This window comes from Peromyscus californicus, unplaced genomic scaffold (genome assembly GCF_007827085.1).
Source record: "Peromyscus californicus insignis strain IS unplaced genomic scaffold, ASM782708v3 Scaffold_16__1_contigs__length_79575227, whole genome shotgun sequence".
In the NCBI taxonomy this organism is placed as follows: Eukaryota; Metazoa; Chordata; class Mammalia; order Rodentia; family Cricetidae; genus Peromyscus; species Peromyscus californicus.
Window position 1 is genome coordinate 35393126 of NW_026294458.1, and position 25869 is coordinate 35418994.

General features: G+C 40.2%; 1 protein-coding gene across 4 annotated transcripts in view; it reads left to right on the forward strand.

The window, feature by feature from the left end:
• Window positions 1-3148: 3148 nt before the first annotated feature.
• Window positions 3149-25869, forward strand: part of Cblb (Cbl proto-oncogene B) — a 188027-nt gene continuing 165306 nt past the window's right edge. For 2 of the 4 annotated variants that reach the window (XM_052740864.1, XM_052740866.1), the window contains exons 1-3: window positions 3149-3280; window positions 4545-4726; window positions 18991-19241. In XM_052740864.1, the coding sequence (XP_052596824.1) occupies window positions 4559-4726; window positions 18991-19241 (419 nt within the window). In that variant the 5' untranslated portion in view covers window positions 3149-3280; window positions 4545-4558. The remainder of the gene's footprint in view (window positions 3281-4544; window positions 4727-18990; window positions 19242-25869) is intronic. The other 2 variants (XM_052740865.1, XM_052740863.1) reach the window with 2 other exon arrangements.

The following is a 25869-nucleotide window of genomic DNA, read 5'->3' on the forward strand; positions in this document are numbered from 1 at the left end:
TAAGAAAGACTGAGCAAGCCCTGAGAACAAACCAGTTAGCTGCATTTCTCCATGACCTCTGCATTGGCTCCCTTCAATGATGGACTGTGGTTTGGACATGTAAACCAAACATACCCTTTCATCCCCAAGTTGGTTTTGGTCATGGTTTTTATCCCAACAATAGGAAACCAAGCTGAAACAGCCAATTTGGCTGTATTTTTCACTACTTGGCCACTCTGGTACATGCAAGACCTTTTATGTAGGAACCCCATTGTTTCTCAAGCACCCCCCCCCCCCCCGACCTCGCCCCCCTTTGGTGACATTGCATTCACTTTTTAAACTTCATGGGTCTGGGGATTACCTTTTGGTAGAAATGAGTATACTGCTTCCTTAGTCAATTCTGTCAGCTTGGAATATTACGGCTTAGATACAACATATCACCAAGACTATTGAGAAAATGCTTGTATCCTTATTTATTAATGCAGGCCTTTAGCACCAGATTGCGCTTACTGAGACATCAGCCTCATAGACTGAGAAACTCTTGGATTCTCAGCCTCTGCAGTGTGAAACAGCATTTGTTTGACTACCCAGACCATATTATGTCAGTCTAATCAATCATCCCTTTAACATATATTTATATTATATGTTATAATATATGCATATATATTATATCCCATCACTTTTGATCCTTTAGAGAACTCTGACTAACATAATGACTGCTTCGTATTTTTGACAACCTACTAGAAACACTGTCTTAGACCTGTTTGGCTGTTGCTCTGGGTAGAATAGTTTGGCAGCCCCAGAGAGATGAATTTCTTTCTTTCTTTCATTATTTATTTATTTATTTATTTATTTATTTATTTATTTATTTATCTATCTATCTATCTTTTTGAGTCAGGGTTTCTCTGTGTAGCTTTGGAGCCTGTCCTGGAACTCACTCTGTGGACTAGGCTGGCCTTGAACTCACAGAGATCCACCTGCCTCTGCCCCCGAGTGTTGGGTTTGGCATGTACCACTACTGCCCAGTTGAGAGATGAATTTCTTATACCTGGGTCCTAACCAGAGTAGAGAAACAAAATATAATGAAGGTAGCATTTGTATCTACATGATGCACTTTATCCCATAGAGCTATTTTCTCACTGTTCTGCCCTTCAGTTAAAAACCTTTATTCAAAGGGCCGGGCGGTGGTGGCGCACGCCTTTAATCCCAGCACTCGGGAGGCAGAGCCAGGCGGATCTCTGTGAGTTCGAGGCCAGCCTGGACTACCAAGTGAGTTCCAGGAAAGGCGCAAAGCTACACAGAGAAACCCTGTCTCGAAAAACCAAAAAAAAAAAAAACCAAAAAAAAAACCCAAAAAAAAAACCTTTATTTAAAGGAATAAAAAAATATATTTTATTCTATAGTTATCCAAATACAAAGTTAAACAACATATTTAATTTAAAGTGTAACTGGCAATGTACAGCAGAACGTTCTACACATAGTTACAGTTTCTTTTGAATTGACTTTCAAGGTGCCTTTTATATACACAGAGAATGTAGACAGATGTCTTCTTTTATCCAGTCTCCACTTAGGAATTGTAGCTACAATTACAAGCGGTAAGGGAGATGTGAATTAGTGGAGGAGATACAGAGGCCTGTGCTGTCCACATATGTAAAACAGGGAACTACCTCCTAATTATTAGTATAAAAATAATGACAGAGAATATTACTTCCTGAATCATACTTTATTGCTTAAAGGGCTGCATTTTGCTTGTTTCCATTCAATGAAAATAGAAACTATCTGAATTTAGAAGTGTAGAGTATTCTAAATCATCTCGGAAGCCTTCTCAGCAATAATCACAGCATTAAATACTTACTAGGGAGTGGTCAGAACCACTGAGACACATTTATCAGGATAAGTGGTTGATTATATGTGCATATATATATGTGTGTGTGTGTTCGTGTGCGTGTGTGTGTGTGTGTGTGTGTGTGTGTGTGTGTGTATCATGTTCAGGAGCCCAAGGTGTAAGGTATATCCTATCCTATCAACTTCAAGGGAAAACCAATTCCCAAGTATGTAAACCCCCAACAAATAGTAGCAGTATGAAAATGAATCAAATGAGAGAAATATAAGCATTTTTTTAGTGTATGGTTATGTTGACAGCAGAGCCCTGACATTTCATTTTAAGCATTACCAGACATGTTTCTTTTTATACAGACATCAAGGATGAAATCCCAGAAAGAGATGAACACTGGAAGAGGATGGTAGATACAAGGTTGTCATTAAAATGGAGACTCGGAGGAAAAAAATCCACACGGAGGAAAAGTGACTCAGACAAAATCTAACAGCTGAGTTCTTTACAGAGATTTATGGAGAAACTTGTACAGAACAAAAAAAGGTGCAAGACATATTAGTAATCCCCATTGTATGGAACTTTTATTGCCCTGGCACAATTCACAGACACTATTTAGCCAGAGTTGTCTACTATTTGCTTTCTCATCAGCCTGATGTTTGATCTGGAATCCCTCTAGAACTAATAGTAAAAGGGAAACATTTCAGAAATTTAGGAAGTTTTAGTTGGCAATCGGGTTTTACTCTTTGCCTACACTGTGTGAGGTTACCCTTCGACTTAGAAGCTAGGGGACTGTTGCTCTTTATTTGACAGCCAACAAGAAACATGGTCTTGGACCTATTTGGCAGCAGTCCTGGGTAGCAGAGTTTGGCAGCCCTAGGGAGATGAATTTCTTAAGCCTGGGACCCGCCCAGAGCTGAGAAGCACCACTCTGGCAGCGGGTACTCTGTTGCTATGAGACAAAGACTAGGAAGGTGAGTGAGGCAGGAAGTCCCGCCTTTTAGCCCCAGTTGGCTTAGACTCCCGCTCGGGGCGCTCACGCCCACCTGCGCCCCCCTCATTGGTTAGCTCCCCGGCGCCTTGCCGCTTCTTTCCAGTTCCTTTCCTTGCCCCACTTTTGTCTCAGGCTACCCTAGGCCCTATTCCCCTACGAGTTCTTCTCCAAGTGGGACGCGGGCGAGCGGGCCTTCCTCTGGGGCCATTGTGTACGGTGGAGGACGTGGACCCGGGGGTAGCGCGGGAGGAGACTCGCGTCCCGCCCATTGGCTCCGCCCGCTGTCCGGCAGAGAGCGGGCTCTCAGGATTGGCCCGGCGACTTGAGGCCCCGCCTTAGCCCCGCCCCGCGCCCTAGTCTCCGGGGATGGCTCAGGGGTGGGGTGGCCAGTGAGTGGTCTCCTCCTCCGGCGGGCGCTGCGGCGGCCTCCCGAGAGTGGCGCGGGACGGCCGGGCGGGCGCGGAGCTGTCTGCACGGTAATTGCCGCGTCCCCGTGTCTCGGTGTCCCGAGATCTCCGTGGCTTCTTCCCCGGAGCTCTCTCTCTTAGGGCGATTCCACAGAGTCCCCGCCCGAGCCACCCCAGCCAGGGCAGCGTGTGTGTGTAGAGTGGGACCCACGATCACGCGTGGCTCGGGAGGGCCGCGGTGACCTGAGCAGAGGAGGGAACGGGGAGCTCCGAGGTTGGACGCTGTTTGCTGGCCCGGGGGCCCTGAAGCTGGGCGCGGGCCATCAGGGAGAGGGGACAGCCCTGGCTTCCAGCTGCTGTCGCCACTACGGGCCTGAGCCAAGTGGGGATTTAAAGAGCAGTCCCTGGCTGGCCCGAGGCCCGGGAGGGAGCGGACTCAGGCTGGTTGCAGCCGGTGGGAGGTGCGTGCGACTGGCGCGGGATCGGGCAAGCTGTGGGGCACCCGGGCCAGGTCTGGGGCTAAGGATACTTTATCCTCGCTGCATTCCGCGTCCCTTTCCGGGACCCTCGAGTGGCAGACGAGAGGCCCGACCCAGGAAGGGGTACAGGCGTCCTGAAACAAAGCTTTGGGTCTTACGATCCCGGGTAGGCAGACTAGGGGCCACCCCAGAAGTGAACTCCGCTGTGCGTGCCCGCCCTTGCCGGGTTCACACCGCTTTTTAAGAAGGGCTTGTTTGTTGGTTCGTTTATTTGGCTCTAGGGAAAAACGACTCACCGCATTGCTTTAAAGAACTATTTGTGTGTCCGCGGCTGCTGGCTTTTGCCGGGGGAAATCCAAGTCCTCCGCCTTTGTTGACAACAGACTTGCCCCTTATGCGTGTGCGGAGCACTTTACATTTATGTAATAACTTGGCGAAATCTAACAGCGTGAAGGAGGCTTCTCAGTGAAGCTCCCAACATGAATTTTAGGGGTTGCGGCTCTGTTACTTTGAATCTGGATTACAACAGAAGGGGGAGGAACATTGAGTTCTTATCTGTTAAAAGTTGTTTTGTTGTTGTTGGTGAGCTGTAGCTGTGTGGAAAACCAGGAGGAAGATGAATCTTTAACTTCTACTGTTGTGAAAGCAAACCTAGCGTTACAGTTCCTAACTTGGAGAATGCAGTTACACCGGGTTACTAAAAAAGTTGAATATGGGACTGTCCGTTTTGTCTCACAATGGTGGAGAATATCACTAGTGGGTACAAGCGAGCTTCTCCAGTTCAGTTTCCTGTTGGGAAAATACTTTATATCCAGCTAACTTTTCTTCTTTCTGAAAATCTACCTTGCAAAAAGGACTAAGATTCCAGATGGCAAATTCTATGAATGGCAGAAATCCTGGTGGTCGAGGAGGAAACCCCCGCAAAGGTCGAATTTTGGGGATTATTGATGCTATTCAGGATGCAGTTGGACCCCCCAAGCAAGCTGCAGCTGATCGCAGGACTGTAGAGAAGACTTGGAAGCTCATGGACAAAGTGGTGAGTTCAGTGTGTGCACAAGGCCTGTCCACCCTGAATGCAGTTATCTCCAGTTTCCATTTATACATATGGTTAATAATGCTCATCATTATGGCAGAGGTTTTTGGATTTGTGTTGGGCCATTTTTCTTCAATTCTGTGTTTGGAAAAGTTGGATTCCAAGCAAAGATTTTTTTTTCCGTTTAACCTTTTGTCTTGCTTTTCAAGGTCCAGAGTTCTTGGATATCACTCAGATATCCGGAGTTTTTACCATTGGCTGCTTTTGGTGGGTGTATGGCTATAGTATGGTTTAGAAGTTTGTTTAGTCTTATGTGGGGTTACTTTTCTACTAGATAACAGAAGGTTAAAAACAGTGAGTGAACCAAAGTCTCAGCTGGAGCACACTTGGGACAGCCACATGTGTGATGTTAAAACATTCTCTGGGGAAAGAACCAGTGTTTTACTTTAGGAGTTTCCATTTTTTCTGTGTCAAGTCATTATCATTAAGAAAGTTTTTTTTTTCTTTTTCTTTACTGTTCGTGGCATCATCATTATGGTTTCTTTCATCTACTATTTCATTTTGAAACAGGGAACCTTTTTTGGGTGTACATTGTTTATTGTGAAAGGAAAATGTATGTTGGAGGTTGTGTGGGCCAGAGAGTGTCAGAAACTTTCTGTGGTTTCTTCTTGTTGCTTTTAGATGAACTCTAGTTTCACAAGAAGAAACCAAACTGGATGTCAGTTCTCAGAACAGTCCAGTTAAAAAGGCAGTGTGAGCACCTCACAGGGCCCTGCTGAAAAGCTAGTTGTGGAAGGAGGCTTGTGAGACAAATGTGGTAGCTTACTTCTTTGCACAAATTCATGCTTTATGATTTTGAAACAGACTTTGCTGCATTTTAGACATTAAAGAAAATGCTCCTCCTTAAGCAAGGATGGGCCAAAGCTTGTTTGAAATCATAGAGTGGCATTTATCTTTGCTTTGGTTTGCTACTAAAGACAAAATTGGATACAAAGAAGCCATGGAGTAGTAGTAACAATACTGGGAGGTGGCACTATTTGCTTTATTTTCATGTATCCTTCTGGAGGCTGTGGATAAGGTAACTAAACCATAGGCCTGTCCTTGGATGGTCACTGGTGTCAAATGCAGCACCAGAATATTTTAACCAGGTGGATAGCATTAGTTTGGGACTTCAGTGTGACCTATTTAAGCTTCTGCCAATTTTTAAAAATTGTTATAGTAAAGTGCTCCAGACAGAATGATGTCATGATGTCAGAACATTGCAACTTGCTGCTTGGGGTCAGGTTTTGGTTTTTAGCCTTGGACACTTAAGAATGAAAAATATGCAGTTGGAAAACTGCATGTATCTGGCAAGCACAATATGAGCTGTCTTTGCTTCTCTATAGAGTCTGCCCTTGAAGGTCATCCTTATTGCCTGAGTCATTAGTTAGTGGTGGGAGAGGAAATTCAAGGTTTGTTCCAGTTCTGTTACATAAGAAGGCAACGAGCGGGTCAGATTTCACAGATGGTCCTTGTCCATACCAGTCCTCAAGATGGTCGGCATCTGTGTGTTTACAATTGAGGACTAGAACATAAAATCACAAAGATTTCTATAAGGAAGTGGTGAGCAATTGTTGCTGTCAAGTCAGTGAAATATTAAAAAAAAAGTGGTATGCATAATTTTGCTCTGTGACCAGTTGTTTACCTACATATTAACTGCTTCGAGTTATTTCACCATGAGTTATAGTCAGTGGATGGTTATTGGACAGTTAAACACCTGCCATTGTTTATTAACCCCTTTGTGGGTTTAAACTGAGCTTCTCCAGTTGAGGAGTTTGACACACAGGGACTTCTCTTACCCCAAGTCTCTACTTAGTGGGATGTGGGTGCCGGTGTTGGCAAAAGTGTGGCATGGCTTTCCCTATTCATCTTCATTCCTTGTCAAAGATGACAATGGGAATGCATTTGTGGGCTTTGTGGAGAAAACTCACGTCATTTGTCCTAAGAGTTTGGCATGTTTATTTCTACCCTTATCGCACAGTAAGAGAAAGGCGCTGAAAATTACTAATCCTGATTGGCAACCTGTTAGTGAAGGTTGTAATGTAGAAGTCTTCCCCAACATGGGCTCATCTTCTCATATTTGACAATGATGAAGGAATGGCTCATAATATCAACATTATGTGACGGTTCTTCAGGAACTTTATTACTAGTACAAAAATATTACCATTTGATGTATTACTTTAGAAAAGTAGCTACGGTAGTATGAATTTACTTTGTGACTAGCAGAATAAAAGTTTTCAGATCTAATAGGTAGGTTGTTAAGCAAAAGTCAGGTCAAAGTGTAAGGTTACAGATTTCTTCATGAAGCCTCTTCCTTTGGGGAGGTCTTCAAGTATTATTTGCAAGTCACTACTAAGTAACATAACTCATTTTAGAGGGGACAGTGAATCAGTCTAGGGCTGTAAAGGACATACCTCGTAAGCGTATAGTTTTATCATTCCTTGCTCTCTAGAACTTAAGATACTCAACTGAGAATTCAATTGCAACTAACTGTTCTGCTTTCCCAGGGCAGGCATTCTTTCCAAGGTCACCAAGAATAGGAGAAAGCAATTGCCCCTTGTGTTCTTTGTTAGATATGTAATGTTTTGTAATCAGTAACGCAGAGTTCACACAGTGCATGCACTGAGAACTTGACTAATGGTGGATCCCAAGGCATCCCCTTTGGCCAGTTTTCTGGTCTTAGCCCTTCCTATGAGTCTAAGAGACTGACCCTAAACCAGCGGGTCAGTGGATGTCTCATTGATACACTGATAGAACTATTCTTGAATACACATACAGGTTTAAATACACACAAAATCAAATGTGGAATTTGTTCCAAAATTGTTACAGGCATGGTTTCCTAAAAACTTAACTGAGGGTCTCTTGTGTGTTACTAAGTGATTATTACTGGGACAGACAAGGTAAGACATAGCACTATCCTGGTCTGTGAATCAGGAGGGCAGTATTAGAATGGGACATATGAGTTGGTAATGGCCATGGGGTATGGAAAGGGTTGGAGTATAGACTCAAACAAAGCACAGTGGAAGCAGAATAGAGGGTACATACCTCATTCTGGACACTGGTTTTCTGTCTGGATTCTGCCTTTTAGGAACAGCATTATTGTACTCCTGTTGGAAATGCTGAAGTGAGGGTAAGGAAATGGTTGCTAATCTGTGTGGTTGGAGTCATAATTTATTAATGTGAGGTTCCTAAATGTGGTTTGCACAGGAGTCTGAGCCAGGTGATGGAAAACAGAAGAAACCATTCATCTTCTAATAGATGCTGAATGCCCTGAGTGTACATGGATGCTCGGGAAATTAGAAAATAATGAATTGATGCTAAAAAGCAAAGCAGCTGAGTACCTGCCTATGCTTTGTCTGGTTGTCCTTGCCATTTGTTTGAAGTTATTGGTATATAAGTGTTAAAAGCACTTAGACAGCGATGATTCCAAGTAGCATTTTCCTGCCTCTTACCCATAGCACGTCACTTAGACTTTAAATAATTTATTCTCTCTGTGTGTGATTTCACCAGAATGAGATTTGAAGTTTGTCAATCAGTGATGCATAGGTTATGCATATAGATAATTTAAAAATAATAGTACTATAAGATTACTTTTCAAAAGTTGAATTTCTTCTCCATCTGAAAAAGATTCTACAAGCTATAAAATACAGTTCCCCTTCCCTGAGTGGTACTGGGTGTGTCATCCGCACTGAGCAGGTGTGCTACCCACCACTGGGCTACATCCCCAAGGTATTTTTGACTCTTTTTTTTCGAGACAAGATCACATTAAGTTGTCAAAATTTTGAATTTACTTTTGTAGCCCAGACAGGCTTTGAACTTGTGGTCTCCTCAGCCTCCAGAATAGCTGGGATGACAACCCTGTATTTCAGACCCGAAGGTTTTGTGTGCAAATTCTGTTTGTTGGTTTTCCAAAGCCTCAATAAAGAGAATAATATTGATTTGAATTATTCTTTTTTTTTTTTTTTTTTTTTTTTTTTTTTGGTTTTTCGAGACAGGGTTTCTCTGTGTAGCTCTGCGCCTTTCCTGGAACTCGCTTTGGAGACTAGGCTGACCTCGAACTCACAGAGATCCGCCTGGCTCTGCCTCCCGAGTGCTGGGATTAAAGGCGTGCGCCACCATCGCCCGGCGATTTGAATTATTCTTGTATTTCGTTTTCTTTCTTGAACTCATTCATTAGCGGAATCCTGGGCCCTATTAAATCTTGATTGGGTATAATAACACACGAGCTGTCAGGGCAGCTTATTACTGAATTAGATTTTGAATCTGTGCTAACATAATTGGTGTGATTCTAAAGTTTGGTACTAGTGACACCTAGGAAAAACTTTATTTGCCATAATGAAAATTTTAAAGGGACCCTGCCAAGAGTTAACTTGGCCTATCCCTGTGATGGAAAACAGACAGATAATGGAAGCTTTAATTGGTTAATTATTTTTTAACTCTTAAAAATTATTTTAACATTTAGATTTTCCTTTCTTTCAAAAGTTGTTTTATATGCTGTCAATTTCTTTACTGATTTTTTTTTTCAAATCTTAGCTATGGTCAGTTATCATTTGTAAATAATTGCATCACACAGTATATTAAATAAGTGCTTTAATATGATGTAATACTATACCTAGTTGTTGGTGGAGGTGACTGCTGCTTGCTGGGGGCAAGAAGTGGGGTGAAAGGGACCTGTCCAAGTGTTCTAGAAGATGGTTTGAACTTGGGGTGGGGGGATGGAAGGGAGGCATAGAGGGAAATTGTTGAGTTAGAGTAAAGTAGAAAAGGATGATAGAAACTTCAATTTCATTAAAGAATTTGGATTCAGTTTATTTGATTGGTGTATAGTTGTTGAAAACTTTTGATCAGGGAGAGAAAAAAATCAAGGCTAGTCTTCATATACTACTCTACTGACTGAAGGTTGGAGTAATGTTAAAGAAGAATGAGAGGAAGAATTAAAAAATGTGGTAAGAAATCCTAAAGAACTGGTCTAGAACAGTGGCAGTGGGTTCAGCAAGTGCGTGGCGAGAGTGGAAGGTATTTGCAAGCAAAGCTCCAGTTCGGAGAACCCTGAGGGCTGGAGACTGAAAGAGAAGGTGAGGTGAAAGTGACTGGAGGTTTTCAGCCCAGTTGACTCTGAAGGCCATGGAGCCCCTACCGAGATGGGGCCCAGGAAGGGAAAGGAAGGCCGAGCTTGAAGGTTGCTCTGTTTGTTTTGCGTTGAGTATGATCTATGAGAGAGAAGTTGATTTTGAAGTGAGAATGTTGGGTATATAATTCACAGAGAATTTGAAACCAGGATGTGTATTTGGTAGATGTGTTCAGAGGCATAGCATCTCAAGCTGTAGCAGCTCAAACGATTTCTGAGGCAGAGCAGTGGAGTCAGAAAGAAAGGCAGTTATTGGGAGTGTGAGGGGTATTTATTTAGAGATTGTAAAGGGAAGGGAATATTGACATAGAATAGGAATAGAAAGGTAGAAAAAGAACAGTTTTGAATTGATGCTAAATACGGAGTTAAGATTCCTTCAAGTTCTTATAAAGTTAAATTTAAGTAGAGAAACTAAACAGGGTCATACTTAGGAAGTCATTGGGTTTCCTAATCAGAGGCTATTGTTGACTTTGGCACATTAATTTCACTTGTGATGTGGCCAGATTAGAAGGTATATAGAGATAATTTAGTGGTTATACAACTGTAGCAACAGGGAAAAAAAAAACAAAGAAAGTTATGATAGCTTGAGGATTTATTGAGGGTTAAAATTAATTGTGTGTTGTACGTGTGTGTGTGTGTGTGTGTGTGTGTGTGTGTGTGTGTGTGTGTGTGTGTTTATGTGTGTGTGTCTATGTATGAGCAAGACAGAGATAGAACAAGATATAAGGTGTACAAGAAGAAGGAATAACTGAAGGCATTCTAGATTGTAATGTGGAAAGGGAAAGCCATAGAGTAGCAACTAGAAGGGCTAACCTTGGCAAATAGGTAAAATTTCCATGTAGGCAAGAGGGAAGTGAGGCACATACAGGGAAGTTTTGAGTGAATGTGTACATTTCCTGTTAGGTTGGCAAGTAGTTTAAGATATTTGCAATGTTTAAGCCATATCTTAAAGTTGTATATTATAGGCCAGTCTTCTAGCAATGAAGTAGGTAAATAATATAAATATAAACAGAAGCCTGTTTCCTTCCTTCACATTAAAGATCATCTCAATTACATCCTGTGATGATAATAATGCTGCCATGTCACTTTTATTTGTTCTGCCTCATCATATTTAAGGCTTATTTTTTTAGAGTATGTTTGTAGGGTGGCATTTTTTTTAATTAATGAAAGAAACTTTAGATAATATTGGACCAACATGTATAGCTTAGTGTCTTAGTTAAGGTTTCTATTCTTGTGAAGAAACACCATGATCACAGCAACTCTTATAAAGGCAAACATTTAATTGGGGCTGGCTTAGAGTTTCAGAAGTTCAGTCCATTATCTTCATGGCACTGTGCAGGCAGACATGGTGTTGGAGAAGGAGTTGAGAGTTCTCCAGGCAGCAGAAGCAACTGTGTCCCACACTGGGCATAGCTTGAGGATATGGTACCTCAAAGCCCATCTCCACAGTGACACATTTCAGGCAACAAGGTTACACCTCCTAATAGTGCCACCCCCTTTGGGCCAAGCATACCTATTCAAACCACCATACTTGGTATGTTAAGATTTAAGTCATTGTTAAGCTGAATCAAAATATCACATGCCAGCAATTAAAGTAGTTCTTAGTATTTTTTCTGTTCAAAGATTGGTGGGTGTTTTTATCCCTGATTCTTTTCTCTAGGAAGAAACTAGAAGATTCAATATAAGGTGACAAAAATAGTGGTCTGTCTTTAGTCTTACTCCTGCACAGAACACCCCAGACTCTTTAAGGGTGTCATATAGCATGACAAGTTTTACCAGCTGAAAGTACTCTTAAAAAAAAAAAAAAGGAAGGAAGGAAGGAAGGAAGAGAAAATTAGATCACAGTTTTGAGCAGAGTGGCCAGAGCCTTTATCTTATTGTGCTTTTATAAGCTCTGCAGGGACTTTGCCTTGTTGTGATAGAATGTAAAGTACAGGGAGAAGAGGAACTAGAAAGACATGAGAGATGGATTCATACTGGGCGTGGTGCTGAGCGCTTCACATTATTTTTTTGTTCCAAAAATTAGGAAAACCAGTGAGACTTTCCAGAAGGAAACAGAGCGAGGGCCCAGGCTTGATTGTTCCCAGTGTGTGTCCCTTCTAGTAGGATAGTGAAGCACACTGCTGTAGAGTGACCTTTCTCTCACAGGAGGTCAATCAGAAAGGTGTTTACTATAAGAGTTTACACCAAACTCTTCTCCGGATATTCAGTTTTTGGGAGATTTATTCAATAATTACATGAATATTTTCTTGTATTCTTTCTATCAAACACTTGCTGGACCTCTCTGTACAAAGTGAGAAGGATAGACTAGAAAAGAAAATAGATAGGTTCTCCAGGAGAGATGAATACACACGAATATTTTAACTATAATGAGTTGTTTGATAAGTTTTTAATATTAACCTCCTAAAGGTACTGTCATTATAAAACAGAAAGGAATTACACTTCTCTAAATCCTACTATGAGCTGTTTTAAGCTCATGGCCAATTCTATATGCTAACTTCATTTTGTCTAATTAATATGCTGTGAAGAGTGCTGTGTTATTTTATACTTACTCTGTAGTATTATGATGCTTTTATGTATACTTTATTCCTTTGTACTTTTATATGTTTAGGAAGTTGCTGAATTAAGATGGAAAGAACCTAAAGACATTCAGATGCTTTTTATTCTCGTGACACTTATGTAGCTAGAGTAAGATAGCCCTGATGATGTTCACAGAGCAAGAGCAAGCAAGGCGTTCACACTACTGTCTTCAAACTATGAGATACCCAATTGGTGTGCTCTTCCCTGGAGAGGACCACCTTTCCTGCTCCCAGCTTTACTCGGCTGTCTGTAGTTCTTTGGGTAGAGTTGAGACCTCATGGGCTTCCGCCTGTACACTTTGGGATGTACATTGGTGTGCTCTCTGTTGAACTCATGTTTGGAGGGTCATGTTGGTGAGACTTTATGGGTACAGCTTTTCATGTTACTAGGAAACACAATGTTACAGCAAAGTCCCTGATCCTCTGGCTCTTACAGTCTTTCTGCCCTCTCTCCTGCAACGTTCCCTGAGTCTTGGGTGTGGGAGTGTTTTGTGGCTGTATCCATTGGGACTTGTCCAGTGACAGACATTCAGCCCTGAAAACAAACGTGTGTAGCATTATATGGACTCAAGGTTATATTTAGGAATACATATGTATAAACAAATACATATATGCATACAATAACAACTGATGAAGAAAGAGGTTATGAATATGAAGGAGAATGGGGAGGAGTATATGGGAGGGTTTAGAGGGAGGAAAGGGAAGGGAGAAATGTAATTAAAATACAATCTAAAAAAGATAGAGAGAGATGCATGGGTTCTTGGGGTTTAGCTCAATGGTAATAGAATGTTAGCTTAGCTTGAATGTGACCCTGGGTCCACTCACCAGTCCCACACATGTAAACACAACATACAGACTTGGTTTGGAGATTAAGTAACTTGGTTCGGTGTCATTGAATGTTCCATAAATTGAAGTATGCTTTGGAATGAGAGTTATTTACAGTATAAACACAGTTGCTTACCGTTGAAGTTTTGTAAAACCTCTTTCATAGATTTAGAGCTGGTTTTAACCTAATTTGCAAGGCATGTTAGCTTATCTACAACCTCTTCATTGCCTTTTGGCTGTAAATTTTCATTAAGACACAACCAAAAATCTTTAAATGTAAGAACCTTCCAAGAATAATTAATAGCTTGAAGGTTTTTTATAGCAATAATAAATTCTGGTTTTATATTTGTACCCTTGCTTTGATATAGTTGAAAATGTCTAATTGTATGATTACATATGTCTGTGTTTATTGAAATATGTAAAGTATGTAGATGCTAAACAATAATTTTATGTATTTGAATCAACATAGACTATATGAACAGAGAGGTCCCTTCCACATCTTTAAGTAGAGTTAAATGCAAGTGTCGGTTGTGTATGGCTCTCGAGTGGCTGATCCTTATGTCAGTCATCTTGGTACTGAGAAGTTGCCCACAGCAGGTTGCATTTCCGTGTTTTAATACTGTCATGTCACAATGAGAAAGTTGCTTTTAGTGATTTTCAAGGTTTTTAAAGACTTCTCTTTAAAAGTCCAAAAACCCTTGGGTCAGTGACTATAATGACATTTTCAGCCTAATTCTAAACCTGGTTTGTTTTCTTTTTTTTCTTTTCTGGTTCAAAAGAAGAGTGATTGTGTTGACCAATTCTTTTAGTTATTAGTCAGTGCCCTAAATTAGTCCTTCATTGCATAGCATGGCATGGGTTTATTTCTCTGTGAAATCTCTGTTGTACAGCCACCAGCTCTCATTGTAGGTGCAGCCTAGGTGTTTCTAGAAGAGCTTTAACCTTGTGGCAAGCTTCATTCCCCCTCCCCCTTAATAGACTGTTTTTAGAGAAGCTATTTTTCTTTACTTGGCTTTGTAGTTCCTTGCACATAGCAAGCACTTAATACATATTTATTGAATGGGATTGAATTTGACCTGCTTAGAAGTCATCGTCCTGGGGTAGGAGTATTCATTTTGGGCAGGAGCGGTCATAAATCACAGAGTTTAGCAGTAATCCAGCTGATGGACTGCACTCTCAAAGGCATACAGTAGCTCATATCCATCAGTTTACTTTCTCCTGGGTGAACTCTGAAAACAGTGTCGCCTGCAGGGTCCTGGTACACTAACTGATTCTAGTCCTTCTTCAGGTCTTCTGTACTGTATACTTAACAGCCTTCCTGTGCTTCCACACTTTAGCACAGCTGCATGAACCTCTTCTTTATCCAGGTGTTTCTTAAGCCTTTGCCTAATGATTTACCTGGAATAGTCCTTTCTGCAAATTTAGGCATGCTTTTCTTGATGCCCTTGGGAATGTGACTTAGCTGCTCATTCTCTCCCCTAGAGCTTTGTTCCATACTTCACCACAATTCTGAATTTTGTAATTCTTTCTTATGCCATCAGCCTTTCCCACTAGAAAACTCCATGTCTGTGATTAATCATTTGCTTTCCTTCTGCCCCCAAAGTGCCTGGCATGTATACTTACTTTTCTTGAGTTAACAAAGGGACCATGAAGTTCATGTAAATTTACAAATGGAATCAAATAAAAGTGGTAATGAGTTTGGAAGAGAATCATTAATTATATGCCTAATTCTAATTTAGTTGTGATATAGTTAGGAAGGTGAGGGGCCCGAGGTCCAGAAGATGCAGGGGCCCAAGGGCCAGAAGATGCAGGAGCCAGAGATTCAAAAGATGCAGGGGCCTGAGGTTCAGAAGATGCAGGGGCCTGAGGTTCAAAAGATGCAGGGGTCCAAGGTTCAGAAGAAGCAGGGGCCTGAGGTTCAAAAGATGCAGGCTCTTGTGTTGGATCTATGGTTTCTTAATTGTCCCTTAATCTTTGTAGTTCTTAGCTTTTTAAATCTGGAAATGAATGGATTGGATGAGATCTTTTCTAAGATCCCTTCCAGCAAGAATCACATTGCTCCTAAGTTAATTATATAGAACAGGGTCTCGTTTGCCAGACTCCTTAAGGCAGGAAGTATGTTCTACTCATTCGTAATTTCCTGGCACATAGCTTAGTACCTGGTATATGGAAGTTATTCAGAGAGTTTTGTCCTTTAATCAAGCAGTGTGTTTTCCACATGAAATTACAATAAAAAAAAAAGCAAGTGAGAAAAATGTCATTTGGAGAATAGTGAATTAGATATCCACAAAATTGAAAAGTATCTATTAAAAACAAATAATTGGAATATCTAAAAAGTACCTGATATTTTTATTTATTAAATAGTTAACAGATTAACCAATGGAACAAATGAATTTGAAGCTACCCTGTCCCCTCTTTACAAGTTAATAATATATCAATCTGTGACGTTTTACAAGGACATGTTGCTGAAATTCAGCTGGGTCCACCGTAAGAGCTTGGAATTCATGTGTGCTCGTGCTAACTGTCAAGACTTGAAAAACTGGAGCTGGTAAGATGTGGCTCAGTGGGTGAAGATGCTGGCAGCCGAGCAGGTGACCTGAATTCTGTCCCTGAGCCCACGTCGTGGAAGGAGAGAGCTGGTTCTATCACGTTGTTCTCTGCTTTCCACCCACATGCCCTTGCACATGTACACAGACCCACACAGACACAGACCAGACACACACACTATAATAAAAACATAAGTCGACAAATAGTTGAAAAGCTGTGTCCTAGGTGTGTAAATCATTGACACATGGTCCACGGTCACGGCAGAGTGAGCTGCCGCTCTTCGTCTGTGCCAGCTCTGTCAGCCCTTTCACTCTAGAGAGACTGCTGTTATTTAATAAGCGAGAGTCCACCCGACCCTTGCCGAGAAAGCTCTGGAGGATTAAAGTAATGTTCTTATACTTAAGTCAAGCCCTTACCTCTGGGTTGTTAATTATATACCTATAGAACTCACTTATGAAAATTAAGCATATTACACAGTCAAACCATTTATATAAAGTGTGTGTGTGTGTGTGTGTGTGTGTGTGTGTGTGTGTGTGTGTGGTTCTGTCATTAAAGGCTAGATTCACAATTTAAAAGACAAAAGTTTTTGTTTGTGTGTGTGTCTGTGTGTGTGTGTATACATAGATACATAGATTCTTTTCAATCAATTATACCGTTTTATTTACTAGTTGTATACTATGTTGTAAAATCTTCTGACTTAGGAACTGTACACAGGGGGAGAAAATAGGATAATACAACAGGTCATTGTGGGAACTGGTTTTGTTTAAGGTCGATACCTGACAATGTAAGCCAGAGTTTTCTTCTTACAAAAAAAAAAAAAAAAAAAAAAAAAAAAACAAAAAAAAAAAAAAAAAAACAAAGGAAAAAAAAAAAAAACCCACCACCACCACCACCAAAAAACCCATGATTGAACCTGGTGTGGTGGTTTGTGCCTTTAATCCCAGCGCTTGGGAGGCAGAGGCAGGTGGATCCCTGAGTTCAAGGCTAGCCTGGGCTACAAAGTGAGGTCCAGGACAGCCAGGGTTGTTACATAAAGAATCCCTGTCTCGAAAAACAACAATAGCAATAACAAAAGCCATATATATCTATGATGGTATCTTCACAGAAGGAAATGTGATAATGTGAGGGTGGTTTATTTCACTAATTGTTGACCAATTTTTACTTGTGTTCACGCTTCCTGAAATTAGTACAGTTCACCCATTTTCTGTTTGTCACAGCATTTTTGTGCATGGCCAGAAGCAGGTGTATGTTTTTTGAAAGCTGAAACCATTATTATTTGAAGGGTCCCAGCTACATTACTATATAAGCTTGATTAGGAAGGAGAATTTTCCTTACAGTTATAAGAAAAAAAAAATTAAAAATTTGAAAAGCTCCCAAGACCGCACATGTTGATGAACATATTTGCACCCTGTCTCACACACCGCCTCTTGCTCTCAGCCTCTTCTGTTACCCACATGGTGTTCCAAGCCTGGCTTCCACGAGGCCATTTGGATGGCATACGAAAGTAGACCTCCCTGGCCCCATGGCAGGATGGTCAATTTTATGATACTTGTGTGTTCCTGAAGCTATATTTTTTTTAAAAAAAAAATACTCCATTCATCAAGTATTGTGTATCTTTAGTGTTTCTAGCACACGATTTTGATACAGCTATGAAGAGAAAGAGGTACTGTAGTCCAATGAGTAAACGCGTCCACTTTGCTTTGCGGTGAGAGTGTCTGCAGCCCTTTACCCTAGCCACTTGGGTGTGTGTGCAGGGTGATGCTGCTGACGTGGTCCCTGCACTCTAAGTTCGGTCTCCAGACCTGGTCGTCTTCCTTCACTGCACTCTGTGCCCTTTGACCTGCTTTCCCCACTTTCTCTTCTCCCTGCCCTTCAACTTGGTTCTACTTACTTCGCGTCTTCATTTTTAGATTTTGTATATAAATGAGATCACACAGGATTTTTCTTTGTCTGGCTTATTTCAGCCTGCCAACCATAATTTTACTATTTATGGAAATGACTGTATGCTTTGCATACAAAGCCTCTAAACCCATGCTAAATGTCTCTCTAACTCAGCTTCCTATTAGCCAGGTTCCAGAAATGTCCTTTGGCCACTCCAGTGCCAATCAAATGTGAGGTTCAGTATGATGGGAAGGAAGCCGACAAGGTTGTTAATTTATTGTGTTTAAAATACCTTGCTCTGAAATCTTTTCTAAGAACAAAACATGCACACAATCTAAAGGAAGGCCACATGTCTGAGAGACTCAGGGCCTTGTGCTACGTTGACATAATAGATCTTCCTGCAGGTAGAAATTCAGAGTTCGTGAGTACTGCTTTCATACCTAAGTAAAGCATACCCAAAGATCTTTTTACAATTAATGAATTGGTGGGTTCCCAATACCCCTAGTCCTAGGGACAGAGTGAACTGGTCTATTTTTTACTGGCTAAGTCATATTAACATAAAAGAGTGACTGCAGTGTAGATTTGAATTATCACTTCTTTTTTTCTGGTAGAAAGCATTTTCAGTTCTGCAGGAGGCACTTACTCTTCAATGCTCCAGTGACTGGGTGGCACCTGGTGGGATGACCGAACGGTATGCGTCACATGTTTATAGGCCTGCTAGTCACTGTGAGGGGGAAAGACTTGTTGAGACCTGACACCTGTTTAACTGCTTAATAACTCAGTTGTTAAAATTACATATCTGCTAAAAAATTCTCCTCAGGGTTCAGAAACAATGGATCAAAATATTAATTAAAATCTGTGAAATAGCTTTCACCATGAATTTAATAGAGTAAAATTGTGTCTTAAAATTAGCTATTCATTGGTCACTTGCTTTCATTAAAAAGAGTATCGGCATTATAAGGTGATTAGTGAGCAAGATACTGGAATTCTATTAAACTCTATACATTAGGACATTATAGAAAAGATAATCATGATGTTAGGGTTGAAAATGAGGATGTGATATAGGAAAGCCTGCGTGGAATAAGAGATAGGATTCGGTTATAGTACGAGCAAAGTATTTGTTGCTGCTTTGTAAACTGAATCAGTAATTCCAAGTACAGATTACATTGTGGAAAAGAAAGGGGACATAGTTCTATTCGTTTTATCATTTTTCTATGAGAGAAAGTATTACAGTTCCCATAAAATATTTTTTCTTTCTTTGTTTTTAGGTAAGATTGTGCCAAAATCCCAAACTGCAGTTGAAAAATAGCCCACCATATATACTTGACATTTTACCTGATACGTATCAGCACTTGCGACTTATATTGAGTAAATATGATGACAACCAGAAGCTTGCTCAACTGAGTGAGAATGAATATTTTAAAATCTACATTGATAGTCTAATGAAGAAGTCCAAACGAGCGATACGGCTCTTTAAAGAAGGCAAGGAGAGGATGTATGAAGAACAGTCACAGGACAGGTGAGCACATGTCGGATGTCTGCTGTTCATTATTTCCTGTTCTTTATGTTGCTTTTTACCTCAGAGTGATCAGAAGTGCCATGACTATGTTTGGAGGAATATGTCATTTCCTTGTGTATCTACTTTTCACATTATTTAAGTTTGGCATAAGTTTAGGTGGAAAGCTGAACCTGAGCCAGTGTTCATGCTTTTCTGTAGACTACTGATTAGAGTAGTTTGAGTTTCACAGGAAGACTGCTTACAGTAGTTCATCCTCCTTCCTCCCAGGCAAGTAATCTTCTCCAGTTTATATCTTTTGTGTGAATTTTCCTCAAGATGTATGAACAAGCACCTCTTCTCCCCAGATAGGCCACTGACAGGACAAGGAAACAATTCCACCTAAGTCCAGCTTGGTAAACCAGTGTGATTACTGAGCTTGTGTATAGAGGTTGGGTGACAGCCATTACGAGAGCTTCACTGCAAACTTCCGCTCTAGCATGGGTGATGACTCTGAAGCCGTATTCCTAGCATCTTATCTTTAGTTAACCTTCTTCTTCCTGTACTGTCCCCCGAACACCAAGGGCTGAGGGTCTAGGAGGCAGGAGAAGGTGACAGGTGGAATGTCAGGTGAGCAGAGCCAAGGGTCTGGTGAGCCCAATTCTTCATTGTACGAGAAGACGTCAGAAAGCTCCATTTCTATGAATGGAGCCATCACTGTATGCTTCTGTGTATTTTGTTACCATCCCTGTGGCATCAAGGTTTTCTGTAGATCATAATAGCAGTATCTACTTTGTGATGGATGTGGTCAAGTTCAGCCTTGAGAATGAAGCTTCACCACAAAGCCATCTTTGCATTAGTGTGGTCCACAGTACTGTCAATGAATCAGTATTGATCACTTTGTATTTGAGTTTACTGTTCGTTTTCATTGTTCTATGGTTTATAAATATATATTTGTTGTGTATCTACCCATACTCCATAAAAAATCCCTATGTTGCGCTGGAGGAATGGCTCAGTTGTTAAAGGCTAAAAATTACAAACAAAATGGCAAAAATGCTCAATGTTCAAGCTAGTGAGTGTGCAATAAGTTAACTTTTCAGACTGGCCTCCTGCTGGTCTTTTTATAGCTCCATAACTCACCTTTTATTTTATGGAATATGCCATTGTATGCTTATGTCACAGTTTGTTTTTACACCCACTCTCATGTTGAAGGGTACCTTGATTGCCTAAACTTGGGACAGCTCTTGTTGCAGCTGCTCAGGACATTCAGTTCATCTGTGGAAACAGGAGCATGGTTGTAAGATTACATGACTTTCCCCGTGTTTAACTTTGTAATTTCTAGACTTTCATAGTGACTGTATTGTTTTTCATTCCCACCAATAATGAGTGACATTTCTTGGTGCTTATCTCCATCAGCATCGGGTGTTGGAGATACTATATTTTAGATCCACTGGCTAGGGAAAGGCTTATATGATACAGTTCATTCCATGTAGTCCATGTGTGTTCTGTCTGTGCTCTCTGTCTTTCTCTGGGTATCTCTATCTGTCTTTCTCTGTGTCTGCAACCCACCCCCATCTCTCCCTCTCAAAGATAAGATTTCATGTAGACAAGGATGGCCTCAAACTTTCTGTTCTTAATTTTATTTTTGAATTTTTATTTTATGTGCGTTGGTGTTTTGACTGCCTTGTCTGTGTGAAGATGTGGAGTATCCTGGAACTAGAGTTACAGACAGTTGTGAGCTGCCATGTGGGTGCTGGGAATTGAACCTGGGTCCTCTGGAAGAGTAACCAGTGCTCTTAACTGCAGAGCTATCTCTCCAGCCCTGGCCTCAAACTTTCTATGCACTCATGCCTTGTCTTGAACTCTTGATCCCCTGCCTCTGCCTTCTGATGCTACTGGGGAATGTCATTCTGGTTTTCAAGCAGCTGATTATGAGATAGGAGTCTCTCAGTGACCTTCAGACCTGCCAGTAGCTAAATATTTACTTCAAACAGGATGCTGGGTTTCTCTAACAGGATTCTTTGTGTAAGGGAATTGATGTTTGTTGCTTGGTCTTTTAGGTTTCCAATTTCAGTCTCTCTCTTAAGCTAGATAAGGGAACTGATAGCTTGTCCCTTTTCTGAGCTATCTTAAATTTACCTAGAATATTCACTGATAGTAACAGTCTTTCCACCTTGAAAACTAGTATGAATTAAGATTTATAATGTCCTAGCATTGGATGAATTCATTTACCTCTCTGAATTTGAGTTCCTTAAAATAAGAAAACCTCTAAGAAATATGTAATGTTTCTTTTATATCAGAAAACATAACCTCATTTGGTTTGAGATGACTTAGGGTTGTATAATGGAAAATTTAGTTATCTTGGTATGGGGGCTCTGGAATTGTTTGTGAGTGCTGTCCAAACAAATACACAGAGCTTGTAAAACGATCAAGTTAAGGCATAGCAAAGCCCTCTGCCAAAGGTAAAATGGCGTAAATGTTTACTTCAAATGTTTTCTAACTCATTCACAACCCTGGTTTATTTGCAGAGTGTAACTGATGATGTAATTCTGGGCTCCTCACTTGATGTTCTTGGAAGACAGTTTATCTATCTTGAGGGCAGGGAATTTCCTGGTTGCCATTTAGTTTTAAAGCTCAAAACTCCAGCTCCATCAATGAAAATCTGAATTGCCACAAGGTTCCAGCAATAAGGTAGAGAGAGCCCATAGAGATTGTTATTCTTACAGGCTTTCAAAGATGGCCCAAAATCTTGACATCCCGATGTTGATGTAAAACCCTTAATTTTCACATAGTATTTGTATCACAGATCTAAAAAGCAAAAACAAAACAAAAAAATCAACAAACAAACAAAAAACTAAAACCAAATTGCTTTTTACAAGTGTCACTGTAATTCATGTTCAGATTTAACCTCAAAGTTCTTGGCATTCCAGTTAAGTCACTTTTTAATATCAGAATGCCAACAAAGTGTGTAACTCTCAGGTCTAGAACTTTGAGTAGAGAAGTAGTGTTTTAGCTGGATGTAAGATTGATGTGGAGAACTTGTATCCCACTTTTTATGTCCTCAAAAGAAACTTGAGGTTTTTATTATTTCAACAGAGATTTTATAATTACTACTACATTGTCTGTTTTATATTTACACCTTTGATTGTAAAAAAAAAAAATCACAGGACACATATAACATGTTTTTGATTATGTATAGAGTTCCATAGACCATGATAGGTCAAGTAAGACTCTCTGGTCTTGATAGGCATAGGCAACTGTGTAAACTGCATTTGTACCTATGGTTTGAGTATCCAAGTAAATTTAATTATTCTGTCTTGAAAGTCAAATATAGTAGTTTGTATGCTAGGATAGCATATTTCCTGGTTGGATTTTACTATCATCTGTGACCTCTTTTTTTATGGTCTGTAGCCAACTTTTTATAAAGTACAAATTCTGTGCTAGATAATTGTCAAATGATAATTTATAATGTACCATTGGCATAGGTACCAAGGACACAGACTACTGATTTCTGTTTCTCTGGCAGTCATATAATTGTGCACATTCACTGCTGAGCATCCTTGGAGTCTAAATGCAAACTTATTTGAGGTATATTATTGCACATGAAGCTCTGCGGCATTTTACTTTGTAGAACCTTATGGAAACTTCTGAGAATGTTGTTGTGGAAGTTTGACTGTGCTGTTCAGTAGAGTGACCACTGATTGTGTCAGACATACTGGTTATTGGGACTCGTATAAATCCTCTGTCCTGTCTTTTCTTTGATTCCGCAATGGCTTGCCGAGAACGGTAATATTATTAATAATATTAATGAAGAACAGAAGTAGAAACAATTTTTTGGAGTTCAACAACTTAAACCAGCACTGCTTCAAGTGATTCTCTACTTTATTGGGTAAAGTTGTGTTGGATGAGAGGGTGTGTGTCAAAATGTTTAATGTCAATGTATCTGATGTGTCAATAATGTACTTCCTTCTGGCTTTGTTTTAAAATTAAATGTAAATAAAAAACAGAAAATGTTGTGTATCAGTTCTGAAATTGGAGCTCTCCTAGTTGACTGCTAAAGAGCAAGTGGCCTGGATTGTTAAAGCAGTTTCATCTTAATGTGACATACATTCAGTGTAAAATAAATGTAAAATAAGCAAACAGCTTTCATTGTATTTCTTAGTTACTACTAGAGAAGGAGAGAGGTCGAAATCATAGCTAGGTAAATGTATTTGGTACCGAAATACACATTTAAGGCGCAGTGAAAGCTGTTGCCTTAAGAATTGGCAGAGGGATGGTTTCTGACAGAGGAGAGGCATGTGCAGGCTGGGAGGGCAGGGGAGGGCGGGGGAGGGCACGAGGCTTTTTGAGTAGTACAGTCACACTCCTTTGTGTCACTTTGCCCATGTGTTGTTTACTCATGTTTTAGAGAAGCAGTTGAAGCTCACCCTGGCTTAAGTTGATGAATCTTCAGCGGGGTGTGGAACTCATTCTGAGCAGGTGTTTCTGGGAAGAATGACATAGTGATGTGTGACACACAGAATGCGTGTGAGTGTACATGGTGGGCAGCAGGGGCATGGAGAGAAGTCTGCTTAGAGGATGGGGAAAGGAGACACTGACTCAGGTTGGTGTTTTGGAGGCAAACGTCACATAGACCTGAGGATAATTCCTTCTGAGCAAGGCTATAACCTTTTCTTCTGTGATTTTCCGGCCCTTCTCCCGTTGTCTGTTTTCATAGTAAATTTTATCTTCCATCAGTAAAGAAAACATTAATCAACTTCTGTCCAAAGCCTGGTATTGGACGGCAACATAGGAAGACCTATGAACATGTTTTTTAGGACTGCTTCAGTGAGCCAGGTCCATATAGGCCCTTCCCTCCCACATGTCTTGGTACCAAAACAGAACCCAAAGTTAACCGAGATGAAGAAAAATAGCGCTGCATTTGAAAGTCTGTCTGTGGAGAAAATAAAAACTTTAAAATGCAAACAGAGACGGCATAGATGTTGTCTTATTAGTATCATTTCAAAGCCCCTCATTCATTCTTTGTACACCAGTGTTATAGAAGACAAATCCACTCTCAGAGAACGGAGCAAGTGCTTGTAGAGAAGGGAGCAGTATTATCATGTTTCACATAATAACGTGCATGCTTAGTAAGGTTTAGTGGGAGTGTGTTTCAGCATAGAGAATTTAATCCTTTCAGAGGCTAGCCTTTATTTGAAACTGTAGAAACATCAGGCAGATTTGTGTTGTCCACTGACTAAGCTGAGCAAAGGAAAAGCTGCTGTCTGCTATGTTAATCAACTACCCTTCCCCTCAAGGGCTTGTTACCACTGCTCTGTACCCAGGCTGTGGTATCTGAGATAGCTCTCCAGAACATTTTGGAGCTGCTCTTTTGAAGAGACAGTTAAAAGTTGAATTGAAAAAAAAAAAAAAAAAAAAGCAGAAAAAACAAAGTAGCCCTTCGATCCTCCCCATAATACCAGTAATAAAGAGTATCTAACGAGACACAATGCCACAAACAAACCTGCTTCATTCAATCATGCTATTTTGTGTCATCATTCTTTGAAACCAAAGTAATGTGATGTGTATTATGTTTAAATTTGGTCTGGCATAGTGACCCATACTGATGGTAGTTCTAATAACTGCACTGGCCGAGGCAGGAGGATAAATTGTCCTGCTATCAAATGCCTTCTGTTCTCTTAAATATCTATTATTTAACTGCATGAAAGGAAATGGTTATATTTATTTAAATAAACTCTATCTCTACTTCCTAATAGTCAAAATTAGAGCCTTCTTGAGTTCGTGAGGAAAAGAGATACAAATTGTAAGCAAAGAGATGCAGTTTCTGAGTGAAACAAAGTAGACTACAAATTTACTTTTGAACACCAATATTTTAATATATTTACTATTTAAATTTCATATACTTGTCTGTCTTTCAGGCATTTTGTCTTTTAAAATGCAAAACTCGGTAATTAAAACATTAATATTCTATGCAGAAATATGTCTGCCTGTTAGGAAATGGAGTTTTATTTTTTTAAGAAACTTTAACCTATTTCTAGGGTTGGTTAACTGTAAATGAGTGAAGTAAACCTTTTATTTGTTCCCAAGAAGAATATTTCATGTATCTGAGAAGTTATGAGTAGCCTTCTCTAAGCCTTGAAAATGAAGGGAATCATTTCTTTAACACGTCATTGACGTAGAGGTCACAAGAAAGTTATTTGGACAACTGTTTTTGGAGTTCAACAAAGAGAGACTGTTAGTGTGGGCAGGAGAGCCTGCAGACCCTTGACTGTTAAAAGACTTTATGGCCCAGTGTGTGTAGCTAACTGCACTCCTGTTACTTTGTTTACTAGACACAAAATACATTTTTAGTTGACAGTTGATTTGTGTTCAAATGAAAAGTGAAACTGTCCATTTTGCTGCAAGTTCTTCATTGGTGTCCTCTTTTCAAAATATAAGAGGACAGAAAATGATTCAGGTGTTATTTAGAAAGAATTCCACCTAAAAACATTTTTATAAAATATTTACATGTAATCCATGTATCTGTTCCTTATTTGGTTTATTTGATTTCCACACCAACCTCTTATCATCCAGCCTTTAACTTCTGGTTCCTTACAGTTTGTTTTTTTTTTTTTTTTTTTTTTTTTTTTTTTTGCAACTTATTTTAGTACCT